The sequence below is a fragment of the Pleurodeles waltl genome, chromosome 2_2, assembly GCF_031143425.1.
Source record: "Pleurodeles waltl isolate 20211129_DDA chromosome 2_2, aPleWal1.hap1.20221129, whole genome shotgun sequence".
NCBI classification, from domain to species: Eukaryota; Metazoa; Chordata; class Amphibia; order Caudata; family Salamandridae; genus Pleurodeles; species Pleurodeles waltl.
Window position 1 is genome coordinate 1,140,447,589 of NC_090439.1, and position 21,995 is coordinate 1,140,469,583.

A 21,995-nucleotide genomic window follows, 5' to 3' on the forward strand; every position below is an offset into this window, starting at 1 on the left:
CCCTGGGCTGGCGGGCGGTCTCCAAAAGACCGCCCGCCAGCCCAGGGAAAAACTCCCTTCCCACGAGGATGCCGACTCGTAATCGAGCCGGCGGAGTGGGAAGGTGCGACGGGTGCAGTGGCACCCGTCGCGTATTTCAGTGTCTGCAAGGCAGACACTGAAATACTTTGCGGGGCCCTCTTACGGGGGCCCCTGCCGTGCCCATGCCATTGGCATGGGCACGGCAGGGGCCCCCAGGGGCCCCGCGACCCCCCCTACCGCCATCCTGTTCATGGCGGTAGGGGGGGTCAGAATCCTCATGGCGGCGGAGCGCGCTCCGCCGCCATGAAGGATTCCCCCGAGCAGCGGTAAGTCGGCGGGAGCCCGCCGACTTGCCACTTCTGACCGCGGCTGAACCGCAGCGGTCAGAATGCTCGTGGGAGCACCGCCAGCCTGTTGGCGGTGCTCCCGTGGTCGGTGGCCCTGGCGGCCACCGGCCGCCAGGGTCAGAATGACCCCCTTAGTCTTGTGATCAGATGTTAGATGAGTAGTCCAGCAAATGCAAAGTTGTAGACTCCCCTGCTGATCCACCAATGTAGGAAGCTGGCTCTCTATATACTACACCAAAATGAGGTATAGTGTGTACAAAGTCCAGGTGTTCCCCAGAGGCTTTACAGAGGCTAAAGTAGATAATACTAATGCTCTCTTTTGTGGTGGTGTGGAAGAACAGTTAGGCTTATCAGAGGGTAGTGCTAAGCATTTGTTGTACATACACACAGTCAAGAAGTGAGGCACACATTCAATGACTAACTCCAGGTAAATATTTATGTATCAAAAAATATACTTTGTTACTTTATCTCTAGAACCAAAAGGATCTTTATTGCAGGTAAGTACAGTTCCAAAAATGTATTGCTTTCAATATCAGATGCACTTTCTTTGTAATTCACAGTGAACACAGGTTTCAGGTAAGTAATACTTTCCAATGGCAAAATCATTGAAGGCAATGCAGTCCTAGGGGAGGTAAAGTACTAGCACAGTTTACAGGTAAGTACTCGACTTACAGTCCTAGTCTTCGGGGATTAAAGTGTCCAGAGGGCAAGGTTTAGGAAGACACCAAGGGCGCACCACCAGCCACAGGGGGCCGGCCGGTTGCAGAGGTCAAAGTTGGTGTTGGGCACCCAATATATTCCAACAGAGACTGGGGGCACTCAGAAACGGACGGTTTGCAGGTAGTACCCGTGATTTCAGGGTACAAGCCCCCAAGGGGGTCGATCACCAAGGAGCCGCAGGTCAGCACCAAACATACACCCTCAGTGGCGTGGAGGCAGCTGGGTGCAGGGTGGAAACACAGCGTTGGGCACCCAATACAATTCAATGAGGAACTAGGGGTTCACAAAGAGGCTGCAGGCTTGGTCCTCGGAGTCGGCTGAAGAAGACTAACGTCAGGACTGGTAAGTTGGGATCCCTCTGGACATCAGTGGCTGTCGGCTGGGTTTCCCAATGCCAGGGGGCTGCATATGCAGGGGTACCTTTTGGGGTCAGGTATCTTCACCGGAGCCGGTAGCGGTCAGCGGGGTTCTCTGGATTTAGGCTGCAGGCATCATTGTGTGGGCCAAGAGGGGTTAACCCAGGGCGGACTCGAGGTCGGAATCGCCTGAGGACTCTCTCTGGTCCGGTGGGCCACCTGGACTTGGGCCGTGGGTGTCGTAAGCAGAGTGGGCAGGACTCGCAAATCCAGAGGGTTCTGGAGTCCTTGTTGGCGGTTTCATTGTGGACAGGGCAGCTGCCCTCAGGAGTTCTTGTTCTTTAGAGAAGGCCAGCAGTCCTCTGAGGCTTTGTAGAAGTCAATGGTCCTGCAGTACTTGAAGCTGCACAGTCCAGTCGGGCTGGGGCCAAGTCATTTGTCATCTGGAGTCTTCATTGCTGGTGCGGCTCTTTAGTCCTTCTTCTTTAGATTATCCGAAATCTGAAGAGCAAGGCTCAAGGGTGCCCCTAAATACAGGATTTAGGGCAGTAGCCAATGGCTATTGGCCCTGAGGGTGGCTACACCCTTCATCTGCCCACTCCCTCTGGCGAGTTGGGCACATTCCTAGCCCTATTGGCTATCTTCTGCCAAAACTAGATGGAGGATTCTTCAGAGAGGAAGGGGTTCACCTCAGCTCTGGGCATCCTAGGGCTGGTCCCAGTTGGGGTGGACACTCCACCTCCTGTTTACTAATTTTCCCGCCAGACCTACTGCCAAAAATGGGGCTTGGTCCAGAGGTGGGGATCTCCACTAGCTGGAGTGCCCTGGGTCAGCAGAACAAAAGGCGGGAGCCTTTGAGGCTCAGCACTCATTGCTGTTTCTGCAGGGGGGAGGTGTGAAGCACCTCCACCCAGAGCAGGCTTTGCCTCTGACTCCAGAGTCTGACTCCTGACTCTGACTCCAGAGAGACCCCATGACTCTCACCTCATGGGGTCAGAATCTTGCCTGGTGGTGGCAGGCTGGCAGAAACCGGTCAGCCACACACAAGAGGGTTGGGTGAGTTTCAGGGGGCATCTCTAAGATGCACTTTATGTGCACTTTGCAATAAAACCAAAACTGGCATCAATGTGCGTTTATTGAGCTGAGAAGTTTGATACCAAACTTCCCAGCATTCGGTGAAGCCATCATGGAAGTTATTTTTTCACTATTGTGACACCTACTCCTCTCATAGGCCAGCATTGGGAATTCCTTGATAAGGTTTTAGCTGTAATTTCTGATCAGAAAAGAGTAGCTACATCATGTTTCATTTAATTGGTATGGTAATGATAAATCCTCTTTATTGGTAAGGTCGGGTTTCACATTACTATTTTAGAAATACCACTTTTAGAAAGTGGGCATGTCTCTGCTCTTATAGATCTGTGTGCCTGCAGCTTGTCTGCAATTCACATCTGGGATGGGTGACAGCTACACTTTGTGCATTCCCTATAGACAGCCCTCTAGACAGAAAGGTTAGGTGTGTCCGAGTACTCATCTGCATTCTGCAGTGGTAGGCTCTTCCTGGGAAAGAAGGGGGAGGGGTAGCTGATACTTACACCTGAAAAGGGAGTGCCTGTCTCCACACAAAGGGCTGATTACCCTCTACTCGTAGTCTATGTAGGAAAGTACCCTCTTTCTGGCATGGTTACACCCCACGTTTTGCATGCTGTCATGTCAGTATGTTTGGACTGTGTTCACAGGGATCCTCCTAACCAGGACCCCAGTGACTCTGCTCTCTACCTTTAAACTTGGTTACATGAACCACATACACCCCACATTTGGTGTACCGGTACCCCCATATAAGTCCCTAGTATATGGCACCCAGGGCATTGGGCTACCAGGGGTTCCCCATGGGCTGCAGCACGTATTATGTCACCTGTGGGGACCCCATGCAAAGTGTATTAGCAGGCCTGCATTGCAGCCTGCATGAAAGGGTGCATGCACCCTTTTCAGTACAGGTCACTGCACCAGGTCACTGTTAGTCACCCCTATGGTAGGCTCCTCCAGCCCAGAGGGCAGGGTGCAAGTACCTGTGTTTGTGGGCACCTCTGCATGAGCAGAGGTCCCCCTACAAACTACAGCTCCATTTTCATGGACTTCGTGAGTGCGAGGACACCATTTTACACGTGTACTGGACATAGGTCACTACCTATCTCCAGCTACATAATTGCAACTCCGAACCTAGGCATGTTTGGTATCAAACATGTTGGAATCATACTACAATACTGTTGCAAGTATTGGAAGTAAAGTATGATTGCATGCATTCTGGGGGCTCCTTAAAGGACCCTCAGCATTGCTCCTACCAGCATTCTGGGGTCTTCTCTGCAGCCCAAGCTGCTGCCACCCCTCAGACATGTTTCTGCCCTCCTGCTGCGTGAACAGCTTAAGCCCAGGAAGGCAGAACAAAGGATTTCCTTTGGGATAGGGGGATAACGCCCTCTCCCTTTGGAAATAGGTGTTGCATGGCTTAGAGGGGTAGCTTCCCCAAGCCACTGGTATGCTTTGAACGGCACATTTGGTGTCCTCCTTGCATAAACCAGTCTGTACCGGTTCCGGGATCTCCAGTCCCTGCCCCGGTGTGAAACTGGGCAATGGAAAGGGGAGTGACCACTCCCCCATCCATCACCACCCAAGGGGTGGTGCCCCGAGCTCCTCCAGATGGTCCCTTGATTCTGCCACCTTGAATCCAGGGTGGGCAGAGGCCTCTGGGAGCATTTGAGTGGCCAGGTCACGTAGGTGACATCAGAGCCCCCTTCTGAAATGTGGTCACCTGGCTAGGCAACCAATCCCCCTGTCTGAGCTATAGGGACTCCCTCTTGGGTGGGTCCTCAAATTCGGCTTGCAAGATTCCAGCAGTACTCCTCTGCAAACTCCACTTTGACTTCTGACCACTGGAATTGTGACTGGACCCTCCAGAAACCAACAATCTGCATCCGTAACAAAGACTCTGCTTGCAACACTGTTTCCACAGCCCTTCCAGCTTCTGTTACATTTCCCCACCTGTACATCCTCTGAGAGCGGCAAGTCTTCAGCCTGCATGAGAAGGAAGAAGGAATCTCCTTTGGAGTGAAGAAGTCACTCCTCTGAATCCGCAAGCACCAACTTCAACAACGACCTGCTGTGTGGATCTCATCTCATCCTGAGCTGCTTGGATCCTGCATCATGGGTAGTGGTCTGGAGTGGGTTTTTTGGTCCTCTCTAGCAGCTGTCCAATTTTGGTGGAGGTAAGCCCTTGACTTCCCACACAGGACAATACCCCCATGCACTGTGTCTCTTGCAGCTACCAAGGCTTGTTGGCATCTTCTCCAAGGGATCTTCAGGCTCCACCCCCAGCACTCTTACCTGCGATGTACAGCCCTCTGCGTACATTTCTTCAGTTGTGCTGCGTGGGCTCCTCTGCGACTCCTGGTTCCTCTTCCAGTGGGTCTCCTGTGGGGACTGCCTTTTCGTCTGTGCACTGTCTGCCTTGTCGAGGGTCCCCCCCATGACTTCCCTTGTGGGTTGAGTCCTCCTGGACCTTGCGGGTCCCTGGCAGCTCCACTTTTGCTTCAGGGATTTCTGCCTTTGCCAAGGCTTGTTGGTGGCTTTTCCATGCCACTGACCAACTGCAATCTTCCATCCAGTGTGGGACATCGACTGCATCCTCCAGGAACTGTTCACCGACTCCACGGCTGCAATTCTGACTGTCTTTGTCCTACAGTCGACCAACTCCTGAAACCACAGCCCAGTGGGTAGTGGTTCCTGCCCCCATCGGAGGCATCTGTGACTTCTGGACTTGGTCCCCTTCTTCCAAAGGTCTTCCTCTTCAGGAATCCACTGCTGGTTTCTTGCAGTCTTGTCTGGGTGTTGCATTATCTTATTTTTAGGCCTTTTGAGTGGTTTGGGGGAAAATCCAGTAACTTACTCCTTTCTTCCTGGTCGCTGGGGGACACTTTGGTATTTTCCTTTTGTGTTTCCTAGATTCCCCAGCTCCCCTCTACACATTCCACTTACCTAGGTGGGGGCCCTGCATTAGCATTCCATGTTTTCAGTATATGGTTTGGGCTCCCCCTAGGGTCACTATTGTCTATTGCTATTTGCATGTTTTCTATTGCTATTTATGCCTATTTCTGATTACTAGTGTGTTACTTACCTCCTGTTAGAGGGTTGCCTCTCTAGTACTTTATGGTAATTGTGTCACTAAAATAAAGTACTATATTTTTGTAACACTGAGTGTTTTCTCTCGTGTGAAGTGCTGTGAGACAGTGGTTTTGCATGAGCTTTGCATGCCTCCCAGATACGCCTTGGCCGCTCATCCACAGCTACCTCTAGAGAGCCTGGCTTCTACACTAATAGGGGATACCTGGAACTGGTATAATATGTGAGTACCATAGGTACCCTCCACACACCAGGCCAGCTTCCTACAGTCTGGAGCCAGGGTTTGGGGGAAAGGACCTGTGTGCACTTCAAAGACCCGGCTTTGAAATCACCCCCACTTCAAAGGCACATTTGAGTAGAATAAACCGGGTCCTTGACCCTACCAAGTCATTACACCACTGGACCTGTGAAGAACTCTGCCAGGAGTAAGGACTGCTGTGCTACAAGAAGTGGCACTCAGTTGTACTGCTTTCCAAGAAGGACTGCTCTCTGCTTTGCTGAGTTACCCTGCTGCCTGCTGATCTCTGCTCTGCTGAGGAAGGACTGGACCCCTCTCATCTGAACCCAGAGTGACTCCAAGGGCTTGTTGACTTGCCCCCTGTTCTCCTACAGCCCCACGGACATCAGAGACTGCCTGCAACCAGCACCTGGACTCTGTCTGCTGTGAGTCCTTCTCAGCCAAGTGGTGCCAATCCAGTCCTGGGCCCTTGAAAGACATTATCTGTGCTGAAACCCAAGGAAACCAGGGTATCACCGCTGCTACCTGAACCACGGGCACCACATTACCGACTAAGCGATGCATCTTCCTTAGATTTCAATGCATCTTCGACCCTGCACAGCTTGGCTCTAACCCAGCAGTTTAATGACGACGCATCGCCTCAATGCTTAACACTGCCTAATGTTCAACACAACCTTGACGCTGCACAGCTTTGATATGACGCATCGCCTAGATCTCCTGGACACCTCTCCTCCTCTGCTCCATGCATCAAGTCCTCGATGTTGACACTTCTTCCATCTGAGGTACTTTATGAGTGGACCCTGCGTGGGTTCTGTGGCAGGCCAGCCCTAAATCGCGGTCAGCCTGAACTTTAGATTTACCCTGGTCTAGCATGGCCTCAAGTAATCTTTTAGCGCTTTTTTTGGTTTATTCTTTTAGAAGTCATAACTCAACGTCTACTGATTGTTTTTTTGTCATTTTGGTCTTGTTTTACTCATTAAAATATTATCTATTTTTCTAAGCCTGTGTGGAGTACTTTTTGTAGTGTTTTCATTGTGTTACTGTGTGTGTGTTGCCCAAATACTTTACAACATTAGCAACAATTATCATGGTTGAATTGTACAACTTTTTCATCATTCTAATAACACTGGTTACAATTATATGTTTTATCTGCCTAATAATCACAGCTCATGCTTTCTTTACTTGAATGCTGCCCTGCTGCCTGCTGATTTTTTGCCTGGGTGAGAAGGACTGGACCTGCATCGCTTGAACTCAGAGTGACTTCAAGCCCTAGCTGGCTGATCTCCTGATTTGAAGTCTCAGGGATATAAAAGATTTTCAACCACCCTGCTTCTGCACATGGATGCTGCCATCTGTGAGTCTGCCCTGTCGAGTCATTCCACCCCCGTTCTAAACCCTTGAAAGTGGACCTAGGTATTTTATGCTAGTGGAACCAACGCATCCTCTGCTGCAGGAGCAGAACCGAAGCATCATCGCTGCTGTGTGGAGCAGAACTAAGTATTTCCTCTACTGTGTGGGTCGGAACCGATGCAACAGACTCTACAATGCTTTTCCTGGCGCAAGCACCTCGCATTCCCGTCGATGGCAGCGTCAACAGAGATGCTGAAACTCATTGGACCCCACGCATTGTCTCCACTGGACAGCGCATCTTCGACACCCGTCTTCGCATCACATCACAAGCCCACTCGCCTGGATCCTCAACGCCGACACATCAGGAACCCTCCCCGCATCTTGAAACTGATGCATTGCTGCTGTTGCCTGAGGAAGAACCGACACATTTCCTCTACTGAATGGGTGAGAACTGATGCAACGCTCCAGAACCCGGATTAAGGTACTTTAGTTGAGCAGGCCTAACTGGGTCCCAGTAGCTGGTCTGTGCTCCATCACTGTCGGCCTGACTTTTTTACTTTGTCCCGGTCTAGATATCCCTATCCCTGATTGGTGCTTCTTGCTTCTAAGGTCTACCTTACAGTTTATTCTTTAAAAATTCATAACACAAGTTCAACTTATTGGAGTTTTGTTCCTGTTTTATGTATGAAAGTCTATTTTTCTAACTTGGTGTGGTATCTATTGTATGGTGTTTTCACTTTTTGAGGTGTTGCACTAATACTTTACACACTGCATCTAAGTTAAAGCTGACTGTTCTGTGCCAAGCTACCAGAGGGTGAGCAAAGGTTAATTTAGGGTTTGCCTCTACCTTACCCTGACCAGAACTGTAGTTGCTCTTTGGCTAAGGCTCACACCCCAGTCAACTAACCAATATGTAAAAAGAATCTTGATAAAATGTCAATCATTTCATGCTAAGGGCTAAGATGCAAGGGGGCTATCCACGATGTCATCCGTTGGCTACATATATAATGTTTACATTCTGCTCATTCATTGTTTGCCCGCTACTATTTTCTTTACATCTGCTGTTATATTTTTACACATGCTGTGCACCACAATGGGCTTTAAATGGGCTGTTGGTTGTTGGATGTTGGTTTTTGATGTGTGCTTGTTTTAAGGAAAGGCTTTCCGTAACCCACAACAATAAATTACATAGCTGTGATCACTGACAGCTTTGTTACTTGCCTAATCCGCATGCGCTCCAGGTCGGGTTGAGAAAAATGTGTGGGTCACAAGTTGCCTATTCTCCTTGCTTAAGCAAATAAGTTCACATACCTGTGCTTTCCTGAGGGTTTAGGGAGATCTATCCAGATCGGGTTAGGAAAGATATTCATGATTTAATATCCACGGAAAACTGTGTGATAATAAACATAGGGCCTGATTTAAGGCAAATGGCACTGCGCTCTGTGCAGCGCCACTTTACTTGCACCCCTTAGCGCCCCCTAATGCCACCATGTGTGCACCGTATCTGAGATAAGGTCACCATGGCGGTAGTTATGGAAACTAGTGTTAACATTTTTGACGCTAGTTTGGAGCTTTGCAGGACTAGCGTAAAAAAATGTGATGCTAATCCTGCAAAGCCCATTGAGGCCCATTGAAATCAATGGAGTGCTTCTTTTTAACACCTGCTCTGAGCAGACATTAAAAGTGCAAAAAACACATGATGTCATGAAATCTCTTGGATTTCTGTGCGTCATTTTTTTGGCCCCCATAACGGTGGAACGCCCCCTTTGCATACATAATACCTGGTGCAGGCAGAATGTGGCGCAAAGGGTTGCAAAGTGGCGCAATGCATGCAGTGAGCCTCTTTGTAAATCTGGTGCTGCGATATTGGCCTTGTTGGGCCACATTAGCGTAAAAAAAACGACACTAATGTGGCGCAAGGAGGCGCTAGGGGCTCTTAAATCTGTCCCATTCTGTTTAAATGAACTATTTGCAGCAATGGTTGATTGAATTTATAATTTCAATGTTCAGACCATGACTGATTGACATCAACCATATCAGTTTCCAACCAGGCCCAATTTAGTTTAAGTTTACCAGTGTATCCTACGTGCGGTATGCAAGATATTGAATACACATATTTGTAAACAAGCTTCATGCTTTGGATGATTTTATGTTTTAGTTTTTATCTATTTATGTCCTCAGCCAAGGCCTAAAGCCAAAAGCTGTAGCAAAACGTGTTTGAGAAGAGCATGAAGCCAGATCTTGCAAAGGTGATATCATATCCAAGATGGCTGTCTCCAGTGACTTGAGCTTGGGCTTGTTTCTTGGAATGGTGAGCTCCTGCACATTCAGGATTGAGAAACGCTAGGCCTGCCGTTGCCTGAACTAACCAAGGAAGCGGTTGAGACACTTCCAGGGCGCTTTCAGGGCCAACAAATTTAACAAACATCCCATGCCTGGATCCAAACCTGAACACAGAACTGACCGATGACGTAAGTCCCTTTGAGGTAAGTCCGCCATTCCGTGGCACGATGGTGGTGTGGAGTCCCCAGATCACAACATGGATGATGAGCGCAGAAGGCGATCAGAAGCCGAACCCCCTACACACTGCCAAAATATAAAAATGAAAATGTTTTATTTAGATAAAGGCATCATCCTTACAAATAAAACAAAACTATACATCATAATATACATTTTACAAAAGCCTGATTAAACCTGTTAATCAGTTCAGAAAATAAATCTACTGTATAATGAACTCATGAATTCCTTGTTAAACACGTCGCTCAATTGCAATTTCTTAACGTGTCTCCCTCTGACCAAAAGCTTTAGCCGCGCTAAACAGAGTGTAACTGATAGGAGCAGTTTCTGCAGGTAATGCTGTTTTTCGGCTAGGTTTGTGCTGTCTAAATGCCACATACACACCTATGTACATTAGATCAATTCGATAGCTTTGCAAACTTTTTATGGATGTTCATTGATGTAGGAAGAATAGGAATACATCACATACAAACAAACAAAAGTTCCCAAATCCCAATACAAACATTTTAGGCTATACAGTTGTAAACCAATGTAAGTAGTGAAAGGCTTAATACATGACATGTTAAAAGAAGACAGACTGTGGGTTTCAATAGACAAGGCAGGTCATATTTAGGACAAACAAACACTTATTACTTAGGAAACTTATACACATGCTGCATTGTTAAGTTAGCTGTGCTGAAACACACAAGAGGCCCAAGCCACATTAGAACAAGAGTTTTTCTTTAAAGCTGCACCAACGGTTGCTTTCAAAATGTTCACTTAGCATGAACAGGGTGGAACAGAAGGGCGTATCCTTCCTTAGCACAGGGGTCCTAAAAACCACAAGTCATTCATATTGTGTTAAGGGGAACTGTGTAAAGGGTCAGATAAGTATTTGCAAGGGAGGGCTACCATGAGCAGCACGCAACATATAATCTCTTGTTGTGCAGAAAGATAGATATGGTGAATGACATCATTGTAACTTACACACCCATGAGGCCAACAAGCGCAAGTGCTTCTTTCCAGAGGCACCTCATTATCTTATCTGTACTGCTTGTAGTTGCTTACGTAAATGCTGAACTCTTGACCACAGTTTTTTGTGGTTTTTACAGTATAAATGCTACTGGTGCTTGAACCAGAACTTTGAACTTCAGTCATGGCCTCTATGTGAGACTGCCTGTTGTTCCCAGCTGAAAATCGATTAAACCTATATTATTGTGTCAAAATGATTTGTTTTATTTTATTAACAGATTTCCCTCTAACATCATACCAACAAAGAAGAGTACAACCAAAGTCAGAGGTAGTATGCAATGACAGCTCCCACAAAAATAAACAGTTTAAAATTTAACAGCTTTGCACAGCTGTAAACACGACTACATTTCCAACTTCTTCATATCTGTATCTACAGACTTCATTGTTGGCAGACCAGGGCTTCGTCCCTCGTGGATCTAACTAGATCTCCCAATAATGACACCATTCTTTCCAGGTTTTATACTGCTCCTGTGGGACCCTCTAGTTAAATAAACGTTTCTCAAGGCTCATACAGTGGCCGAGGGCTTCTTTACGTCCCTCTAGTGCAGGGAAGCTTGTCTCCTTTCAGAGCTTGGCAATGTCTCATTTCACAATGAGAACCCCCAGCCACAGGAGGACCTTCTCATATCTATTTCAGTCCAAGTCAACACTAACGTGTAGAATGGCCATATTGTGAACTGCAGGCACTAAACCCAACACCTTGCTCCAAGAATGAAGTATTCCCTCCTGGAAAGGAGCAATACACCTGCAACTCCATATCATTTGGATACGATCTCTCGTATGTGATGTGCAAAGCAGGGAGACTAGCACACCAAACATCCACAACCTGCCTTGTGTGAGGTAAGTAAGATGTGTCTAATTGAGTTGGATTAATTGAAATTCTAGTGCAATGGCAGATCCTCAAGAGGATGCTTGCATCTTCCCCCAGTCCTCTTCGGAGAATGGTTCCAAGTCATGTTCCAAAAGCATGATGCAACCGATCAAAGGAATCTGGGCTATTTCTAAGTAAGGAGCAATACATTTGTGTGATCTTACGATACTTCAGCACATCCATCAATATTTGCCTCCAGTGGACTGAAATCTAGGAGTTCCTCCAGGTCAGACACACAGGAAGTCAACGTATAGCTGGGCTGAAGATAGCTGAAGAATTGACCCTTATGGAGGTCTCATGGAATCAGCAAATGATTTCATCACTGTTCCCTACATCAACCCCTCAACCAGGGGATTCTTAACTATCCCATTGTTTGAATCCCTGTGAATCCACAACCTGGCAAAAACTTCTTCTGAATCTCAGTTTCCATTCCAGATCTCTACTAATGTCCCTCCAGATTTTGAATATCATTTGGGTAGCCAGGGGGAGGGAGAGATTAATCACTCCTCCAAAGTGACTATAATATTTTAACCCCCCTGCATCACCCTCTTTTGGGATGGGAAGGCGGGGTCTCCCTTTGTGTCGTGCCCCCAATCGTTGAAAATTACTAAATTGACAGCTCCATAATAAGATGTATGTTGACAACTGCCACCCCACCATCAAACGTGGATTTAAAGCATTTTGCTAAAGATGTTCGAAGGAGACCCACAGATGCTTTGATAACAGTAGGCAGGAACAGGTTATTGATAATCTAAGTTGAAAAGCTTGATTACTGAGCTGAGAGTATTCTTTAAACTGTTAATTTTCAGAATGTTTGTTAACCTATAGTTCCTTTCCAGGTAGTCCTTGTCAAAGTTCTGTTGACTTTTTTTACTCTCAATATCAAGTTACTTTAATATAAAAAGATTTTTGAACAATTTTATAGTTTTTTCTGAGGCTTTTTATTTCTTTCCAAACAAAAATGGAGTGAGGAGCATCTTGGCGAGCTTCCGCCTGCATTTATCCATCTGGTATTCTCATGAACCCCATCCGGCAGCACTGACCAAAGGGCCTGCCCCCTATGGCAGAGAGACTGGGGGGCACTGTAGCGATGACTGAGTCTGCCTGGGGGCCGAGAGAATTGAGGATTGTGCAGCTGCCATAGGGCTTTCAAAATGTCAGCCAGTGCATTGTGCCCAGAGCATGAGGAGACGCAGCCCAGGCAGGGTGGTTCAACTCTCCATGAGGGAGCATGGCACAGCTGGAAGTACCGGCAGGGAGCGATCCGACATGGGTCTACTGTAGAGACTTGTGAGAGGCCATGCAGGCGGGGTATCTGTATGACAGTGCCGTGGCTGTGGTGACTCCCGTTACCCTGTTGGGGTCTGCAAACAGGTCTACAGCACCTCCGATTGCACTGGGGCATGGCAGTTGGACCTCCTGCAGAGGTGCACCTTGGGCGTGAGACACTCATGAGTCTTTGGCCCCTACCCTCACCCATTGGACTGCGCTCCTGGGCCCTGGCAGAGGCTCAGGTGTGCTGGGACACTCATAACCTAATGGAGGGGTAACATTGGCCCTCCCTTCAGCCCTGTGGAGGCCTCATGAGTCCCTGTGAGGCAGCTTGGGGCGAAGAAGTGCTCCAACCCTTTGGTCCAATGGCAGGACCTCCCTTTGGACGGCACATAGCCAGTGGGGAGCTGCACAGCAATGGTTGTTTGGGTGGCCTGGACCCAAGCAGTTAAACCGAAGATCCACCCCTCCACTACCATTGGACAGCCGTAATGCTGTATGGGGCCTGGAGACAGACAGTGAAGTCCCGACACGTGAGCAGCATGGAGTGCCTCCCTCCCCCAGTGATTGTAGGCTTTGACCTCTGGTTGAGATTTCCTGAGGGTGTGCCACTGTTGGGAGATAGCAATGCGGAGCTGGAAGCGAGTCTCCCTTGATGGATTTGGTCTTTACCACCAGACTGTTGGGGAGATGCTCTGAAGGGTGGCTATATCGCAGACTGTCTGCCACAGATCACAACAATATAGGTAAGTCCAGAGCGAGGGGTACTAGTGCAAATGCAGGAGTACAGGGGTCGCACACGGCAGGTGAACAGCCACCGATGAGTGGAACAGAGCAAGTGTTGCCAGCTCTCTAACAGACCCTGGAGAAAATCCTGGCGGCAATAATGGACTCCAAGACCTCCCTAAAGGCGCAGATAGGCAGTATCTCAGAGGAACTGGGCCTCCTGTCGGCGGACCACCATAGGCTTGCAGATAAATTCAAGGAGACGCAGATGGCAGTCAGGGAGCTCAGGCTAGCACAACAGTCGATACAGCAACAGCTGACCAAACTCACTGAGACTGTGAAAACTCTGGAAAGGAGGGCCGAGGACACTGAGGGCTGTAATCGGCACAATACCATGATGGTCATGGGACTACCTGAAGGTATGGAAGGTAGCACTAGGATTGCGCCCCTGGAAAACTGGATGACTACTCAGGTAGCACCAGCACGACTTACTCCCTTCTTCGCCCTTAACCGTTCACACAGGGTGCTCGCATGGCCCCCTGCCCGGGGTCACCCAACAAGACCAGTGGTGGCCAGATTGCTGCTTTATTGGAATATCTTGCTTCAGAAAGCCCACAAGAATGGCCCGTTTCGAGTGGACAATTTAGCACTGACCTTGTTCCCGGACTTTATCATGGCAGTGCAGACCAAAAGAACCTCTTTTCTGGAGGTTAATCAAGAGTAACAAGCTATTGATGTCCCCATTCCCTCCTATTTCCGGCCAAGCTGTTGGTAATAGTAGATGACACCACACACAATTTTCTGAACTGAACTAATGCCTGGGACTGGTTGGGCAAGTACAAGGCGGAGGGCACAACCGACATTGTGCAGGAGGATCGACCCTTACTGCGCCGATGCCCGCACAGGAGATGTCGGGATCAGTCAAACACAAGCCGCATTTGAGGCCTGACGAAGGCCTAAGTGGACAGAGACAAGGTGGTGGCCCTATTGGCTTTGTTAGGCCTCACCTACAGCCACACTTCGGACTCTTGACACTGAGGCTCATTTGGACAAATACTCTGTTGATATCACCTCAGATGAAGCATCAGTGGACAAGTGGAGTCTACCACTTGTGACTCCACAGAAGACGGACGACCTAATTTGATTGTATGTTAACAAGTTGGTAAGGTCTCTGGGCAAGGGGATTGGGGGGGGGCACTACTTCACCTGCTTCATGGGGACATATCAGGAGTTCCCAGGTAAACATGCAGAGACTCTCCTGACTGTGGCCTATGGCACCTCCTGGTTCTTTTGCAATGTTGCTGCTGTTAGCATTTCTATTGCCATGCCGCATGTTATTCACTGGGGGAGCTTGGACTCCTGCTACTGCCTGCATTGCCTGAGAGGAGTTTTGGGGGCTGTGTTAGCTCCCCTTGCCATGCCACTTATGAGTGAGAGCTACAATGGACAGGATGTGGGGTGTGAGGCCGGGGCAGACACTGACATGCACTGGTTGTGCAGGTTAACCACTCCCTCACACTCACCCGTGACCACTGAATAATGGGTAATGGTTCTACACTTTATGTATTTTTTGTCATGCCTACGTTTGTGTGACTGGATATTGCCAGACTGCTTTGGGGTAGTGGGGTTGGGGAATTGTTTCTCAGTTTTGGGGGTTCCGGGAGCTGTGTGGTCACTCTTTGGTAAGGGCGTAATGGGGAGGCCCTGAATTAGCCCGAGCCACATTCATCTGAGTACAACACTCATAGAGTTTAGTTTAATGACATGGAACATTAGTGGCATGGGTACAGCAGTCCGTCTGCAGGGCATATAGCCCTCCTGCAAGAGATGCACCTTACTGCTGTGGAGATACAGCTCCTCCGGAGGCGCTGGATGGGGCAAGTGTATGCCACGGAATTCTCTGCCTATGCTTGGGGCACCTAGATCTGGGTCCTGTCAGGCATTCCCTTTGAAGCCACTAATATCCACATAGATAAGGAAGGTAGGTATGTTTTCATGGAATGGAGACTGAATGGTAAACTCCTGTGTATGCTCATAATCTTGGTCAGCTAATATCCCTAGCCCAAATGTCAGCACTGTTGGGCTCTCTTACTGGGAGGGACATCATTATGGGAGGGGACTTTAACTGTGTGGCAGCCACTGGTCCTGACTGCTTCACTCTGCTGCTTCTGGGGGCGACTGCTCGTAGACTCGCAAAGGGGTGTTGGGACTGGACAGGCAGCTGGGGGTTGGATGATGTTTTGAGGATGCACCATGGCGTAGAAAGGAATTACTCCTATTACTCCTATTATTCTAGCCTCTGCCCTCCATGTCTGTTTAGGTAAGGTCCTATGCTCAGCACCCCTTTCTGCATTTGTTTCTCGCACCAAGTATCTAGGCCGCACTACCTCAGATCATAATCCATTACTTATAGGACTTCAACTGAGTTTGGATAGACTGGCAACCCCAGTGTTGTGTCTTTGCCCCACTGCCCTGGAAAATGACACCTAGCGGGGGGACTACATCTCGATATATGTTTAGCACAACCTGGGCACGGACTCCGATGGCCTTGTAGGAATGCCTGGACCCTGTGGAGGATGGTGCCCCTGGAGCGACTGTTCGCCCGTTAACTAGAGTGTCCAGACTACAAGAAGTGACACAAATGCCATGAGGGCATGGCTGAGACATGCTTGCTGGGTTGAGGTATCTACACGGGGACCTTGCCTACCCTCCCTTTCCAGCAAAGACTCCTGAATGGGATACTAGAGGCTACCTCTCCCAGAACTCACTGTTCAATCAGTGAATTATGTTAACAGTTCTACTGCTATTATGTTAAATTCTTTCCACTGGTCATCTGAATGTCCTCCCTAGTGACTTCTTTTGAACTGTAACAGAATGTGCCTGATGGAGTAGAAAGGGGGACCAGTAGATTGATATGCATCACTGTACCTTGAACACATGTACTGAGTGTTATATGAGGCCATCTCCCGTGGAAGCATGATGGCAAAAAGTACGATACTAAGGTGATCTCTAATGCACTTGTGAAGCTAAATCAAAATGTCAATAAAATATCTTAAAAAATACATTTTTATCTCTGAATGATGTCTCAGACTCTGAAATTACAATGTAGAAGTTTAAAACATACCCCAGACACACACAGTGCACACATACTTAATGGGCTATAAGGACAGCCCATCACCAAGGCTGAGAGACACACCTAGGAGTTATACAACTCAAATTCTGCAGGGCGAAGGCAATCACCCCTGTGGCCTCTTCCAGCTACTCCAATGTCAGTAACACCAGGATCAACCCACTCCCACCTCCAGAGAATGTAAATAGTCACATCTGAATCTGTTAATAATGACTGCCAGGATGTGAAGCCCTCACACACCAACATCCAGGCCACAAATCAAGCTACTGCAACAGAAATCCATCTATGCACAGCTAAATCAGCCAAAACCCAAAATGTCACTTGCTACAAGGAAATTAAGAATTAGGGGAAAGCACAGGATCTCTTGGTTCCCATATTGTGCCTTCCCTATCAACCCCCGTCCAAATGAATCAAATATAAAGTCCCACCACTTCCTAGAATCAGCCTCCACAGCTGTACTCATCTCTCACCCCCAGGGTTCTCTAACCCACCAGCTTGCCTTGCAACTCAGTCTCACGCCATAGCTGAGCCCTACTCCCCACCTTTCACCCCCACTCATATCGCCTATGCCTCCCTCCTCCTTCTAATCCAATTTCTGGAGATCCAATGATGGCAGATACACATGTTGGGAAAACCCATGATTTTCCCTGATGACCAAAATAAGAAAGCTTTTTCTTTGTCTTAATTAAGCAGAAATACAGAAAATTGAAGCAATAATCTTTGCTTTATAATCCCTCTGCTTTCTTTGATCAGACGCAGAGGTTGTTTGACAAGAAAACACATGCTATGGTGGTCATTACGAGTCTCACTTGCATTGGCCTTCGGACTGCTGCCAATGCGGCGGTATGAGCACCACATTATGACCATGGTGGTCGTGCTGCGGTCAGAACGCCAGCACCGTCAAGATTAGTTGTCCCGGCGGTCTGGCGGTTGTGGCAGTCCTAATCTGCCAGAGCAGCGCTACAAGCAGCGATGTCCTGGGGATTACGACTTAGTTTTCCCACAGCGATTTCATGGTAGTAACACTGCAATGAAAAGACTGGCGGAGAAGAGGTGCACTGCACTGCCCATGCACTTGGCATGGGCAGTGCAGGGGCCTCCCTGGCCAGCATCGTCGCAATGTTCACTGTATGCTTTGCAGAATGTGAACATTGCCAGGGTGCTGGTGCACCCTGCATCCTACAGCATTGCTGCTGGCCCGATTACAAGCTGGAGACAATGCTGTAGGATGTTTCCTGCTAGGTCGGCGGGCAGAAACTCAGGTTTCCACCCGCCGACCTAGTGGGAAACTTGTAATAGGCCCGGCGGGGAGGTAGCCACTATGGCAGCAACCTCCCCATCAGAAGTTCGGTAGGCTGGCAAAACCATCCAGCGAACTCGTAATCAGGCACTATGGGGGTTATTCCAACTTTGGAGGAGGTGTTAATCCGTCCAAAAAGTGACGGAAAAGTGACGGATTTACCACCAGCCGTATTACGAGTCCATTATATCCTATGGAACTCGTAATACGGCTGGTGGTATATCCGTCACTTTACCGTCACTTTTGGGACGGATTAACACTCCTCCAAAGTTGGAATAACCCCCTATGTCTTCAGATAATGAGCTGTTAATTTTTAAACAGGGCCGTCAAGCTCTGTTAAACTGTATTGCCTTGTTTAATCAATTGACAGTCGAGACGGATTCCCAGAAGGAAAAGGAAGTTATGGATGTCCTGGTTAATCCTCCTACGAAGTGTGAAAAGCTCACAAACTTTGTGGTGCGATTGGATAATCACTAATCTGAATGTCATTCAGAAAAGACCAAAAAAGCAACTGGGTCTGTGCAATTAAGCAGTATAAGGCAGCCCATATCTAAAGACAGAGAGAGAAAGATGTGTACATTATTTGTGCCTGAACTGTTGTAGGCTATGACTTTTTTTAATAAAAAAAGAACCTTTAAAAGCCAAGCGTCCATGACATTGACCACTGTGAGGCCACAGCTAACAGAAATCCAGGTTATTTGACAAATAAGTGAGCTGCCTTGTAGAGCAAAGAATTCAAGTCTGTTCTTAGGTAGGTAGCGAATACTATGCAGACAGCTGCGGCTCTTATGATAGTTTGATGCGGGTGATTTTGTCACAAGGTCAAAAAAAGGAGGTATCAGGACATTTAGATTCAGAAGCTTCAGGGAATTATGAAGAACATAATTCCATACAAAATGTGGGTTGTGTGAATATCAGGTCCTGCCTCTCAGACTCTGCAAAGCCAGAACAGTGTACAACATTTTAAAATGTCTTGCATGTGACACTAACAATCAATATAACCCCTCCTGAATGCACCGCTACTTAACAGTCCATGGCAGTGACAACAATGCTATGGCCCACTACCAGTACTATGACAAGCAAAACACAGCTACAGCTGTGTCCCCTACCAAACTGGTCTTCCAAACAATGTCACATACTCACCTGGGGAGGGGGACTATATGGGAAACTGGATGTACTCGCAGTACAACAATAGAGAGGCCCAGGTCAAACTTCCACACTGTTTACCAGCTCTGTCATCATTGTGCACTCTCCAGCTGTTAGTTTAATCAATGATGCCATACACCGTACTAGGTAATAAATGTACATTGTCATGTCTGCTTGGAGCATGGTGTATGGAATTGCAAATCTCTCTGTCCTACATTGCTCTAAACCAGATTTGGAAGAAGCTGTCATTGTCATCTCAGGGGATCATGTAAAAGCATTGTATGCATGTCACATTGCATGTCTAGTTGTCAAAGTTAAACATCAATTATTGCATCACTTACAGCAACTGTGTGTTCCACTTCTCCTACAGGTAACCTTACCATACTCAACATGGAAAACACACCAGAGACTGACACTACCCCTCTGGATGAAGGCCCTAGTGAGGAAAATACCCCTGGATGTTTGCACACTGAAGACGAAGCTGGCCCATCTGAGACACCTGGTCAGTAAACATCTGTGAGCCTAACCCTGCCCAAATCAACTCCTCCCAGCCCTGTTGCATCCACATCACAGACAACCATTCGCCCCCAAACCTGTATCCGAAGGGCAGTGTCTTTCAACATGTATTTGCTGACCCCCTCCCCATAGAGGTACCTGAGCCTCCTGTTGTCACCCCTGACAATGATGGACCTCCCACCAGTGGGAGTGGGCACATTGTGCCAGTAGCACAGGTGCGTGGGGATAGGGTCCATGGGAGGGATAGTGTGGGGCAGAGGATGGGGGCTGCAAGGGACACAACTGACCAGGACACTATTGCCCAAGTCTTGTGAGCCTACCAAGATTCCCAGGGCATGATGGGACAGGTACTGGCTATGATGGGAGAGATCCAACAGCTGCAGCGGAACAACCGCCAGGTAACTATGCAGCAGTGGCAGACCCAAAATGCCATCCTGGCTTCCATTGCTTGTGTGCTGAGAGACATGAATACCACCCTGAGTAGGTTTAGTACCCAACATCAGGCCTCTTCCACCAGCAATGAAACATCAGGCCCTTATACATCTGTGGCTGCTGGTGGAATGGAGGCCCTGCCAGGGGAAGGTAATCCCTCAGACACCCCACCTTCTGAACAGAAGAACCCCCAGCAAATGTGGACGTCCACCCAGACATCCTGGAGGAGCAGATGCCACGACCAAAACCACTGCCAGGAAGTGAATCTCTACTGATTGGTTCCCCTTGTGTGCCACAGACACACCCTGCTGACTGTCCTGAGGCCTATCTCCATTTTCCTATGGTGCAGGGACAGTGGACTTGTGTTTCCAAATGATGTAGCAGCTGCCCTGATGATTTCATCCACCACGACTGAACCCTTCACTGTTTACTTTGTGGTATGTTTGTTTCAATTCACTCATTTTGCTGTGGACTCCCCAATAAATGCCACTTAACCACAGATTATGTGAAGGTGTGATTTATCGACCATATACAACTGTCATGTATAACAACTCTTGTACTAAAATGTTTCTCTCTAATGTAAAACCTGTGTCATGGTCATTACACATGTACTGTATAACCAGGATACATATTGCATTGGCAATGTATCATATACTGTACATGACACAAATCACTTGTACTGCACAGTCTCACATATTTATTTGGAGACGGCCAATTACCCCATATTGAAGTACTGCTGCTAACTTCATTGTTTCAGCATAGGTGTCATACTATTCCAACCCACAGACTTCTGAAGATAGGGACATGTCAGTTTGTCACTATCCCAGGAGGCAAACTTATGGCTTCAGTGCATCATCAGCTAAAGCCTTATCATATACCCATACCATAGCTCCCAAATTACCATACACCATGTAACAGACAGAGGTCAGTACTAATGTCCCCAGTCATGGAACCTATCACTTACCATGGTCAGGTATGTGGAGGCTTGCCGCTCACCTATGTCAATCTTCAGACACATGCACATTGTCGGCAAAGGGGAAACAATCTGACAGCTATGTATAAGTTAGTTTACATACAACATAAATCATTATGACATCTCAGGGCGAGGTTGTGGAGCATGCAGCAGGCAACAATAGTTTGAAAAACTTTGTTGGGTGAGAAGAGGAGGGCTCTTCCAGACTTATCAATGCTGCAAAATCTTGCCTTCAGGAGCCCAAAAGTCTGCTCCACGACACTCCTTGTCCTTCCATGGGCCTCAGTGATGCTGACTTCACCTGGCGTGGTTGGGTACCTCACTGGTGTCAACAACCAAGGACGGTTTGGGTAGCCAGAGTTCCCTGAAAAGTATAGTTACAACAATCCAAAAATTAATCTTGGACATGCCCTTATATGGTAGCAGATAAAAGCTATAGACACACATGACATATATGACTTACCAACCAGCTAGGCCTCTCTGTGTATTGTTGTGTCATTAGCAGTGGGATATTGCTGTTCAGCATGATGAAGGAATCATGGACTGACCCAGGATACTTTGCAGAAACTTGTGATATGTAGAGGTAAGCCAAACTGGCCACTTGGATCCTGTTCCTATATACCTGCTCATTGGCACTTGGGGTAACCAAGGCTACAGAGGTGCCATCTATGGATTCAACCACATGTGGAATGTGTCCCAAAGCATAAAAATCCATCTTTACAAGGGCCAAATCCTCACACTGGGGAAATCTGTTGTAGCTGTCCAGGTGTTTCAACACTGCACACAGTACAGCCTTCAAAACCAGAGTGAACATGGGCTGAGACATCCCTGCAGTTAGGGCCACTGTAGTTTGAAAGGACCTAGTGGCCAGGAAGTGTAGCACTGACATGACTTGG

General features: G+C 47.9%; 1 protein-coding gene across 1 annotated transcript in view; it reads right to left on the reverse strand.

Moving 5' to 3' along the window:
• LOC138282969 (NFX1-type zinc finger-containing protein 1-like) overlaps positions 1 to 21,995 on the reverse strand; it is a 459,320-nt gene that overhangs the window by 396,328 nt on the left and 40,997 nt on the right. Inside the window, exon 2 of the mRNA XM_069221050.1 lies at positions 9,670 to 9,791. Within this exon, the coding sequence (XP_069077151.1) occupies positions 9,670 to 9,704 (35 nt within the window). The 5' untranslated portion in view covers positions 9,705 to 9,791. The remainder of the gene's footprint in view (positions 1 to 9,669; positions 9,792 to 21,995) is intronic.